This window comes from Nothoprocta perdicaria, unplaced genomic scaffold (assembly GCF_003342845.1).
Source record: "Nothoprocta perdicaria isolate Ctin4 unplaced genomic scaffold, notPer1 scaffold_48, whole genome shotgun sequence".
Lineage (NCBI taxonomy): Eukaryota > Metazoa > Chordata > Aves > Tinamiformes > Tinamidae > Nothoprocta > Nothoprocta perdicaria.
In genome coordinates this window covers 1,963,955-1,975,603 of record NW_020455732.1, presented here as the reverse complement: position 1 = coordinate 1,975,603, position 11,649 = coordinate 1,963,955, and the positions used below count along the sequence as shown (strand labels likewise).

The 11,649-nt window shown below is 45.4% G+C and overlaps 1 protein-coding gene across 1 annotated transcript; it reads left to right on the top strand.

Moving 5' to 3' along the window:
- Positions 1-5,949: 5,949 nt before the first annotated feature.
- On the top strand, positions 5,950-7,260 carry GPR20 (G protein-coupled receptor 20). The gene has a single exon (XM_026047146.1). The coding sequence runs from the start codon at positions 5,965-5,967 to the stop codon at positions 7,024-7,026; it is 1,062 nt and encodes a 353-aa protein (XP_025902931.1). The 5' UTR covers positions 5,950-5,964; the 3' UTR covers positions 7,027-7,260.
- Positions 7,261-11,649: the final 4,389 nt, after the last annotated feature.

Sequence of the window (11,649 nt, the reverse complement as noted above, 5' to 3'; positions counted from 1 at the left end):
AAGATCTCCAGAGAAGGCAAATCTATCACACCTCTGGGCAATGGGTTCCAGTGCTCTGTCACCCTCACTGTGAAGTTCTTCCTCATATTTAAAAATAGACCCTTTTGTGCTTCAGTTTGTGGCCATTGCCTCTTGTCCTATTGCTGGCCACTACTGAAAAAAATTCTGGCCCCAACCTCTTGACTTTCTCCCTTTAGATACTTGCATACACTGGTAAGATCCCCTCTCAGTCTTCTCCATAATAAACAGGCCCAGCTCTCTCAGCCTCTCCTCATAGGAGAGGTGCTCCAGTCTCTCCATTATCCATAGTCTCTCCATCTCCATAGCACTACACTGGACTCGATCTAGTATTCCATATCCCTCTCATACTGGGGAACCCAGAACTGAATGCAGAACTCCAGACACGGCCTTGCCGAGGCTGAGTAGAAGAGGAGGATCACGTCCCTTGACGTGGCAACACTCCCTCTAATGCATTGTAGGAGATCACTGGCCTTCTTGGCCACAAGGGCATATGGCTGGCTCATGGTAAACTTGTCCACCAGGACCCCTAGGTCCTTCTCCACAGAGCTGCTTTCCATCAGGTCAAAACCCAACTTGTCCTAGTGCATAGGCTCCCTTTCCTTAGCTGAAGGACCCTGCACTTGCATTTGTTGAATTTCATGAGGTTCCTCTCTGCCCAGTTCTCTAGCCTCTCTTCCTCTTCCTAATGATGTGCCATAGAATGGCATGTAGTAAAAACTCACAACAGTCACCTGTATTAGGCTTTAATCCTTACCCATAAGCTCTCAACTCACACTTCATCTGCCCTAGGCAGAACTCAATACATTCCAGTTGCTCTCTCATATAAAGAGCAACTCCACCATCTTGCCTTCCTGGCCTGTCTTTCCCAAAAAGCACATAGCCATCCATGGTAGCATTCCAGTCATGTGAGCTATCTCATCATCTTTCTGTATTTGCAATGAGATCATGGCCCTGCAAACACACACAGATCTTAATGCTTCTTGTTTACTCCCCATGCTATGTGTACAGCCATTTCAGAGAGTTAATCAAGCACACATATTTCCCAGGAGATGTGCAAGAGGATCCTCCAAAGTCATGTCCATATGCACATCCCTAATGGCACATACCTGCTGCAGGAATACCAAACTGAGCCACATCTTGCTGGCTACCTTGTCTTTATAGCTTTCCTCTTTCTTCATCTTTCCTAATTTAAAACCCTCCATACCAGGCTGGATGACCTATTGGCTCATCTCTCCCCATCAGTTGTCTATTGTCAAACAGGGTCTCACGGTTGTAGAAACCAAAACCCTGTTGCCAGCACCAGCGGTATTCGTTCTGTAAGTAAATATGACAGTGGCTGCTGTAGCTCTGCATCAGCTCATGCTATAGCTGCAAGCTGGAGCCGTAACAGGAGGTGAGATCACAACAAAACAGAGGTCTCCAGGGCTGCAAAGCTTCCCATGTGTTTAGCCATGACCCACACCGTGTCAGCACTCCATGGTTATGGGTGGTTGAACTGACTCACTTAACACCAGCACAAGTATTTCTGATCATGGAGAGAGACCTTGCTGTGTGATTTTTCAGACTCATAAATGGGAGAGGTTGTAATTGAAAACCTGTAGAAATGTTTGCTTTTTCTTTGGACACAAGGTCACGCTGCCTTTCTGTGCCTTACTCAGCCCACTGTAAGATGGAGTAAAGTACCTTTGTCAACTGCTTGGAGACCCACAATGGAAAAATACTTAGTAGCTCTTAACCAAGGGTTTGATCCAGCTCCATCTCATTAAGAGTACTCAGAGGAATGCTATTACATTGCCAGTCCAGCCCTCCATCCTTTCTGACTATGAACCATGAGATAAGAGCACTGCCAAAAAGAAAGCAAAAAAGGCCATTAACCCCCAAATCCATCAGCAACAATTTGATTAAAAGAAGACTTTTTGCATTGCTAACTAAGAGACAGCTCATAGCCTGTTGGTGAGGAATCTTCAGAATTGCTCGATTTTGTTAAGGTTTCTTGCATGTATCTGCTTGGCTTTTGAGCCCAGGCAGGGAAGCCATGGAGTGGAAACAGATACCAGTTCTTACATAACTTCAGCTCTGCAGATTCAATCTAGCCAAATGCTACCTGATGCTGTGTAGTAATCTACAAAACCTAGGATTTCACTGTAAATGGTACTCAGTGGGAGAGGTGAATATATAAGCATAATTACATGAATATATAAGCATATATATATGAATATATAACTCTATATGTTGACGATTTTTATTTCTGTGTATGGGCAATACTCACAGGAGATCATATTCTGTTAGTTTGTAAAGTGGTCTGCACACCTCGGTAGCAATCTGAGCATGAGGCACATCTGAGTGCATTTCAAATCACTAATTTTGCTGAGGCAGAAAATGAAAAATGCAAGACAAATGTAAGGTATGCCTGATAAGAAGGTATCTGAGACTGAAGAAAAATCTTCCAGAGGAGGCAAGTTGCTAACAATCTGTAAAATCAAAGTGAACAGTCAATATCTTGGAAGTACAATAGGAAAACAGACAAATGCACACTCAGAGCAATACCCCTAAGTGCCTGCTGAAAGGTGGGATAGATGATTTTGTCTTCACCACTTGCTCCCCCATCCATATAAGCACAGATAACCAACCTCGAACTACATTCAAGAAGCGGCAATGTCTTTATTTCACAGTTTGCACGGGTGCAGAAGTTTCCACGTTGTTCCCCTTGACAGCATCTGTGAAGGGAAATCTGGGATCAGATCCAGGCATCTGCTCATTTGTTTTTGTTATTGGGTAATTAAAGTGCTAAACAAACAAATAGAGAGGTCGAAATGTTGAAAAAATCATTAGAAAGTCATTAGAAAATGAGGCCATGTTCTGCATCCTCCCCATACATTCTCAGGTACCAGATGTTCCAACTCTCCTACCTTCAGCCAGTCCCGGGTCTAGCTTTTCCTGTTATTCACTGACAACATGCTTGGCACAAAATATAAAGAGAAAAGACTCTCCCCCAGGAGTCTGCAGGCTCAGTCAGACCCAGACAAAATAATGTGAACATGTGCACTACTCTGGCTGCCACTGGAGATCAGTACAGTGAGGTAATTCAGTCATTCCTGAAACACAAGATGTTCCAGCATCCCATTTCTCCTCGAAATGTCCTAAGAAGTACAAAAGTGGTTGTGGGTTAGGATTGCTCATGTTTGATGAGCAGTTCTTTGGGACATTTCAGGTGCTCTGACCCCAGCCTTCAGTATTTCAAACCTATCCCCTAACCCAAGACTGGGTTTGATCTGAGGGGGACTTTATGGAAGAGCTCCAGCCATGTCAATGACCAATCCAAATAAATACATGGAATTCAGTAGCTCCATTAAAAAAAAAAAAAAACCCACAAACAACTCCATTAATTCATCAGTAGTGAGGATTCTTCACTCAAGAGGATGGTGAAAAACAGGAGATGGTCCAGCAGAGAGGCATTGGGACAGCCAGCAGCTTGGAACACATATTGTATTAGGAAAGGTGGGAAGCTGGGCTTATTTAGTTTAATTAAGAGGGGGATGTCTAATCTCAGATCATGCTGGACTCCGCAAAACAAGAAAGACATGGACAGACTGGAGGAGCCCAGCAAAGGGCCACAAAGATGACTAAGGTCCTCAGGCATTCTGCCTGCATTTCTGAGATGTGACCCATCAATAGCCTGTGATTGCACTTATAAAATTCTTTCTTTCCCTGGATTACTACAGTAATTCTAAACCAAGCTAAAGGACACCTCTGGTCAGCATTTTTCAGAGGATTTTAAAATCTTAAAAGGATAAATATATTAAGGATACAGTTCTGCTAGCATTTGATCTTGTTCAAATTTGGAAACAAAAATATTTTGACAATCCCCAGCTGTCTGTTCTGGAGACACAACCTGTAAGAGCTGCAGCTCCTGAAAACCCATAGACTCAGAGACCTGGGAATCTCTTCTACATCTCAATTCCCCAACTTTTTACAAAAAGTTGGAAACTTATTTTTTCAAGAGATGTGGAGCAGTCCAAGAGCTTGAGAAGTATGGCCAGCAGAGATTTGCCTTTTCTCATCTCACCAGGGTTTATGGTGGCGCTTCCCAGGAAAGGTGGGCTTGGGCACTCATCAAGCAGGCCAAGATCAGTTGTGATCCTCCCTGGATCTAGCTAGGGAAATCCTCACAAAACATTTGCTTTTGGCCCACAGAAACTCTCATGTAGCGTCACTTTTCACTGGCCTCTTCCTCTGCCACCATCAACCTGAAGCATCTCTCAGTCCACAGGACACCATCATTTCATCCTTCCTATCCCCAGAAGCAGCAAAGAGGACTAGTCCAGACAGAGAGTCTGTTGTTAAAGGATGCTGGCAAGCTGGATATCCGGACACCTTCAGCAATTCAACTTTCCCCATTCAGACAAGCACCTAAGGCACATTATGCTTTCTTTGAGCACTGGAAGATGTTCTTGCAGCTCGTTGTCTCCTAGCCCTTCCGCACTTGGCGCTCTGGTAGCCGGCCTTTCAAACCCTCATAACTCAAGCTTTTCAACATCATTCTCTGCTGATTCAAGCTGATTTTTTTTAACCTCACAGTCCTGCTCAGACACTTTGAGATATTCCAGACATTTTTCAACCATTTATTTTTATTGAAACCAGCCAAGTCTCTGTATATATTGAGCTTTTTTTATTATCTTTCTAATATACAAATCAGTTTAAAATAGTGTATAAGTCAGGAATGATTTGCAAATTAAACTGTCAAACCCTGGCAGGAGTAGCAACTGATGCCCTTGGTTTGAAATCTCCCAGCTGCTGTTGCTGTGATTGCAAATCTCTAGAAGATGCCACACAACATGCTCACAATTCCTTAGAAAATTCGGCCATCCTTTGCTCTTAGGCAAGTCTTCTCCACAGTTTCTAAAAATGCTGCTGCACATGACTTAAGTACATGAAGGGGGAATGTAGGGAGGAAGGGGTCAAACTCTTCTCAGTGGTGACCAGTGATAGGACAAGGGGCAATGGGTACAAGCTGACACACAGGAAGTTCCATCTCCATGTGAGGAAGAACTTCTTTCCTGTGAGGGTGACAGAGCCCTGGAACAGGCTGCCCAGGGAGGCTGTGGAGTCTCCTTCTCTGGAGATCTTCAAAACCTGCCTGGATACCACCCTGTGCCCCATGCTCTGGATGTCCCTGCTGGAGCAAGGGGGTTGGACTAGATCTCTAAAGGTCCCTTCGAACCTTAACCATTCTGATTCTGTGATTCTGTGAGATTCTGTGTGATTCTGTGTGATCCTGTGCTAGCTAGGATCCTGATTCTGTGATTCTGTGAGATTCTGTGTGATCCTGACCTAGCTAGAACGGTTGGGATATTTTAGGAGTGATGATGGGGTTACAGTTGTACTACGAAGTCGAGAAAATATCTTCTGGCTGCCAGCACTACCCTGCTCCCATGGCAGGGCAGAGAGGGTTTAGCTAGGAACAGGCTGCTCTAATCAAAGTAGTCAAAAGATCTAGAGCTTTCTAATGAAGGCAGTCAAAAGAGTTAGTACCATGTTCAGAAAATAAAACTTACTAGGAACCCCATATGAGTCTGGACCTCCCTGCCAGGACAGGCATCCTGTGATGTCCTCCATGAGCAGCAATGCACCTTGCTTGCCCGCAGCAACCCCATTTACATCCCTGAGCCATTTGCCACATGGCTGGAAACACCCATCTGGAAGCACTGAAAGACGTTATAAAAGCAGGTATTTTGTAGGCAATTATTGGTAAACTCAGCTTGCCACTTAATACATTGGCAAGTGAAAGGCTCAGGAACTACAGCAATACAGACATCACTGAGGATGTGCAAATATACTGGTTTAAATGTTCTTAGGGGACAATGTTTTGAGCCTAAAGGAATGCTGACAAACACATCAATGTCTCTGTTTCTTCTCTTGCAGATTTCTGGAAAATCAGCAACCATGCCGACCTCCTCTACCCACCTATCAGTCCCTGACTCTATCAACTCTACGCAGGGAACCAACTCTAGCCTCCAGTTGTTCTCCAAGTTCATCCATCCTGACACAGAACTGTATAAAGAATTCTACAACATGTGGATTGCCCTGATGGTGGTCAATGCCATCATCTTCCTGGTGGGTGTTGTGCTGAACAGCTTGGCACTGTACGTCTTCTGCTTCCGTACCAAGACAAAAACCACCTCTGTTATCTACACTATCAACTTGATAGTCACAGATCTCTTGGTGGGCTTCTCCTTGCCTGTTCGGCTCATCATGTTCTATAGTGCAGGGGACTGCCTGAACTGTTCCTTGGTCCACATCTTTGGCTATTTTGTCAATATGTACTGCAGCATCCTCTTCTTGACGTGTATCTGCGTTGACCGCTATCTTGCAATCGTGCAGGTGGAGGCCTCACGTAAATGGAGGAACCCCACATGTGCCAAGGGGATCTGTGTCTTCATTTGGATCTTTGCAACCGTGGTGACTTTCTCCATCCTGAGCATGGCAATACAGTTTGCCCAGTGCTGCCTCTCCAAGATCCTGGCCCTGATGGTCTGCGAATACTTCTTCCCCCTCATCATAATCATCTTCTTCACCACCAGGATTATGTGTGCTCTGTCCAAACCCAGCCTCATGCACCAGAGTCGGGAGAGGAGGATGAGGGCTGTGCAACTCCTTATCACTGTCCTCATCATCTTTATGATCTGCTTCACTCCCTTCCACGTGCGACAGGTCGCAATCTCCATCAACCCAGATATGCCCCACGACATCAGCCTCATTGTCTACCACGTGACAGTGACTCTGAGCAGCCTCAACAGCTGCATGGACCCCATTGTCTACTGCTTCGTCACCAACAACTTTCAGTCCACCATGAAAAACATCTTCAGGAAAACCGAGCCAGAACAAACCAGTGTGGACATCCTGAGTATGAACAAGAGCACCAAGGGCTCCAACGCAATCATTGCCTTCTCGAACACGATAGGAAGCCCTCTGAGCTTGCCGTCAGCAAGCAGTGCCCAGATCTAACCCCTTTTTGACGGACATGCTGCAGTAAGCCAGTGTAATGATGCTGGAATATTGCCAGGATGCATGGCACTATTGTTTTTGACCTCTTTTTTTTTTCAAGCTTATGTTCAAAATGACAGTATTGGAATTTATTCCTCAAGAGCATTATGGTCTACTTGGAAAGAAGAACTTGCAATGTTGTTAGTACCAATACAAAAGAGACTCTATTAACTACTGTTCCCAATAGGAATGTTTTCTTTGTATTTTAATACAGACATTTTGTTAGCAACAAATTCCTTACTGTGGTTTTCTTTTCCTGTTTGACACTGTAATGTGACGCTCATCCTAGGATGATTTAGAAAGCAGTAAATCCCTTTGTTTTCTATGAAAGCTGTCATGCCCTGGGCATGCGCTTAAGAGTAAAGAATAGCAGAAATGTTTCCAGAGATATTCAGCACAAAGACTTTACACGCCAGTAGAGTGGGACACAACATTCTCTAACCTGCCTGTAACCTGCAGCTATTCAGTTGTTTCCAAACTTTCTCAGGGAAAAGATGATAACATTAAGCACTAATGTTTCCTCTTACTACTTCAGCAGTATGAAAAAATACATATGGGTGTATATTTTCCTACATACTGTCTGGGCTTGAGGAGGAGTGAGGGATATGTTCTACCTTCATTTTGATCACTAAATCCCCTAAATTGTAGGTGAAAATAGAAAAGAACTGTGAAAACGAACGTGCTTTCCAGCACTCTCTTGTTCTGTACTCGTACTCTCCTCTTGAAAAACATCCAAGATGAAAAGCAGATCCAGACTGTGATCCTGTACTACCCTTGCTCTAGTTCCCTTCCTGGCACATTGTGAAATAAGGGCTTGTCATCCTAATTCCCACTATCAATACACCCCCTCGGTCGCTTAAATAGTGATGCTTTCAAAAGAAAGCAAAAGAATCCATCTCGAGCATCTAGGTCAAAATTCATCTCAGTATAATGTCCCTTTGAAGATTTAAGACCGCTATTTAAGAGTTATATGAGGTTAAGGAGTTTGGGCATATTCTCTCCACAACGCTGGGTAAATATTTCAGTCTATACACACAGATTACGGTCTGACTTCTCGGCCAGGTTAACCACATTTCTACCCCTATTTTCCACCAGCCCTGACTTGAGGGCCATGTATTACACACTGAAGCTCATACCCACCATCCTGCACTCACTCACATGCATTTCCACATCACATAAACCACTCTTAATTACAACAGGCTTCTCAGCACAGGGCTGTTAGCAGTACTGACTTTTTGCCACAACTATCACAGAGAAACAGGGACAAAAGTGCAGGCTAAGTGCATAGCTTATTTCAGTTTCTTTATCCCAACAAGCTGAAGTTTCACACCTCCCTTTCTTTTGCACTCAACAATATTTTGCCTTATACAACAATGCCTTAGCATCTTTCTCAGAGTAGTTTTTCATTTGAGGACAGCATAAAACCTCTGCAATATTTTGCTTAGATTTTTAAGTCCCTGAACAGGCTCTTAGTTGAAGTTCTCTCTTTCTGCTGTAAGAACAGACTGAATTGGGTATTATTAAGTGCCCGTCAGGCCAGCTGGGAAAGGACAGTCATCTTCACTTGATAATACCTGCTGCCTTATCCGAGCTCCCAGTGGTCCCTTTTCATTTTCCACCAGATTCAAACCAGGAGCTCATCCCTTGTCAAGGACAGTCTCCAAAAGAAAGGCAAGAGGCTAAAGCAGGCCCAAGCCAGTCTATTTTTCAGCAACTTTTCACACATCCCGTTTCTCCTAGGAGTTGCTCCATTTCTGTCCTCCTACATTTCTCCTGCTATTTAAAATGAGACATTTCTACTCATACTAATGGGCATGCTGTTGAAAATCAGTTCCAAAACCTCAGCTGTCCTTAGAAACAATGTCCAAATGGTACCGTTCTGGTGGGTACCAATTCCCAACACTGCCAAAGCCGACCTCAGTTCTCCTCTACGTTCCTGGAGAATGGAGCCACATCTCTGCCCCTTACCTGCTCCCTCCATCTGTTCTGGGTATCTTCTTGCCTTTTGGTGGGTGCCTCATCACTTTTGATGGTGCCTCATCACTGATGAGGATTGCCATAATCCTAGTCCTACCCCTATCTGCCCTTTCTCTGATGAGAATGGCAAAACCAAAGCCCCCTGTGAGAAAGCAGTAATGTCCCCACAGGTGACCTGAGTCACTTGTGACTCAGCTGACCATATAACATTAAATCATGCACAGACAGCAGAGGAGGGAGGCTCTGGCTTTCTTCCTTCCAACTCTATTCAGTCCCTCGTGGTGTTTCTTCTAACCCAGCTGCAAGGCTTGTAGTCCATGCCATGAAACCAGACCTGGCTCTGCACATCTCCTTTTGCAGGGCAGGCTTTTATACGGGGCATTAAAGATTTAAATGTCAAACTCCCAGTGTTTTCAAATGAAATCAGGCACTTAACAGCCTTTGAGGATCTGGGTCATTAGCAGGAGACTGAAATAGTAATAGGGATGGATGGGCATTGCATATCTTACTATCACAGCCAAGTCTGCGGTAGACAGAATACAGTGTTCCCTAAAGAGCTTAGCAGCAATAAAGAGCTCTGTAAAAAGGCCCGACCTTTCAAGGGAATTACAGCATTCATTCCTCTTTGATGTGCTCTGCTTCTCTTGTGCATCTAAAATCCTATAAAGAGAATTAGAAATATCCTCTTCTACCAGCTGCCCAGGGGCTAGCAATAAGGAGCATGCAAAATCTCACATGTTATTTCTTGGGATCTCAGCCATTCCCGTGACAAGAGATCTCTAGCAACCCCAAGCTAGAGTCACGAGACACTGGTGCGTTTAAGATTTTGGCTACCTGATGCCAGCACGTGGGAGTCCAGAAATAAAGTGTAGCCTCTTTCTGTTGCTGCTGCAGGTCTCTCCTGCAGTGTTTGCAACACAGCTCTATCTTTGCAAGTGTTTCCCCTTAAAGGACACGATTCAGCCCATGGAGCCCCTGGAGCGAGGCAGAAATGCAGAACGTCTGGCCCTCAGCTGCACTGCAAACACAGTTATGCCCAGTAAATCAGCAAATCCTCAATTTTGTGCCAGGTCAGGGCCCCCTGACTCCACACATGGGGTTATCTGCCAGGTATCTGCCTCTTGGGCTCCAAGCAAACCCTGCACAGCAGCACTTATTAAATGCAAAACTCAAAGGCTGTTTCTTCCTTCCTGTTGGTCCTCTGGGTTCTGCTGTGCCTCAGATGCTGGTGAAGGAGTCTCATTCTCCAAGTTAATGGCATTAACAAGGTGGGACTCGCCTGCATTACGGTTCTCAGCATGGGCTGAGTGTGTTGGCATCAAAGCAATGCTGGGCGGCCTCTCTGCTTATTCTGCACCCACCTGCTGCCTCCTGTGAGATGTAAGGGCAGGAATGGGTCTAGGGAAGGATTTGGGAGGACAGGGCAGGATAGGGATGATCCCCACAGCCACCCCCAGGATAGGAGAAGACGAGGAAGATACTACAAAGGGACCAAAGGCCCTGAGAGAACAGTGAGAGAGGAAGGGGAAGAAGTGTTAAGAAGGAGAGGAAGGGAAGAACGGGTTAAACAAGTGCAGCTCAGCAGAGAGGAGGGCTGGTGAGGACAAGGACGATGAAGCTAATACAGGGGAAAGCAGCCAGGGAACACAGGCAGCTGATATCTAGCAAAAGATGACACAGGAAGACTAGGGAGGACTTGGCTTGTTTTTTTTCTCCATTTGGGCATCATTAGTCCCAAAACAGGAGCTCTCAGGAGGATTATGGTGCTTGGATCATAGCTGGAAGACTCCCCTTTTAGGAAGAAAGAAGAGAGTGTTGTATCCTATTCCCCAGGTGGGGCCCAAAAAAGGGACAAAAGTGACCTTTCCATGGTTGTGGTCCCGGGGGGAAGGATGGGAAGGTCTCCTGAGGGCTGAAAAGGGTGGATTGAGGTGTTTTTCCCTTGGTCTTGGGAAGGCTGTGCTGAGGTGATGACCGGGTGTTGTGCACACGCACGTGGGGTTGCATTAGTGTCCATTCTGTAAGTAATGAGCAGGATCGTCACAGGAAGGGAGGAGTGGCTTTTATGTTGATGACACCTGAGATGTCACAGCACTGCACATGTCCCATGCCCTGCACAGGTATCCCAGGCAAAGGCAGTCTGGGAGGCAGCAGCCTGAACTCAAGTATGGGAAACGATGGGAGCTACAATACTGCAGTATCTCAGTGCTTCAAGGTAGCTTCTTTTGGGCTTTTGGGATCAGATTTGGATGCAGGGGGATATCTCCTGAAATATCAATTCACATCCCATCTCCCTGTTCTCATTTCTCCCTCTCCACACATCCCCAGTCCTCTCCGTCCGCTTCTCTTTGCTGTAAGACCCTGTCCATGCACATGCCTAGGTCTCCATCCCTCTTCTGAAGGGAAGGTCACAGTCCGGCATAGGGGTGAGGGGCAGTAGCCATGGTTTGGTCTTTCCATTGTGCAGACTGCTGTCCTCCTCTGCTGGTTGTCCATCTAATCAGCTACACAAGTCCCACACCAAGCAGAGGACCAGGGGTAGGGCCAGCTGAGAAAGAGAATCACAGAATCACAGAATCACAGAATCACAGAATGGCTGAGGTTGGA

Bases quoted from the DNA above. Each gene is read 5' to 3' on its own strand.
- GPR20 (XM_026047146.1), top strand. From the start codon at position 5,965: ATGCCGACCTCCTCTACCCACCTATCAGTCCCTGACTCTATCAACTCT.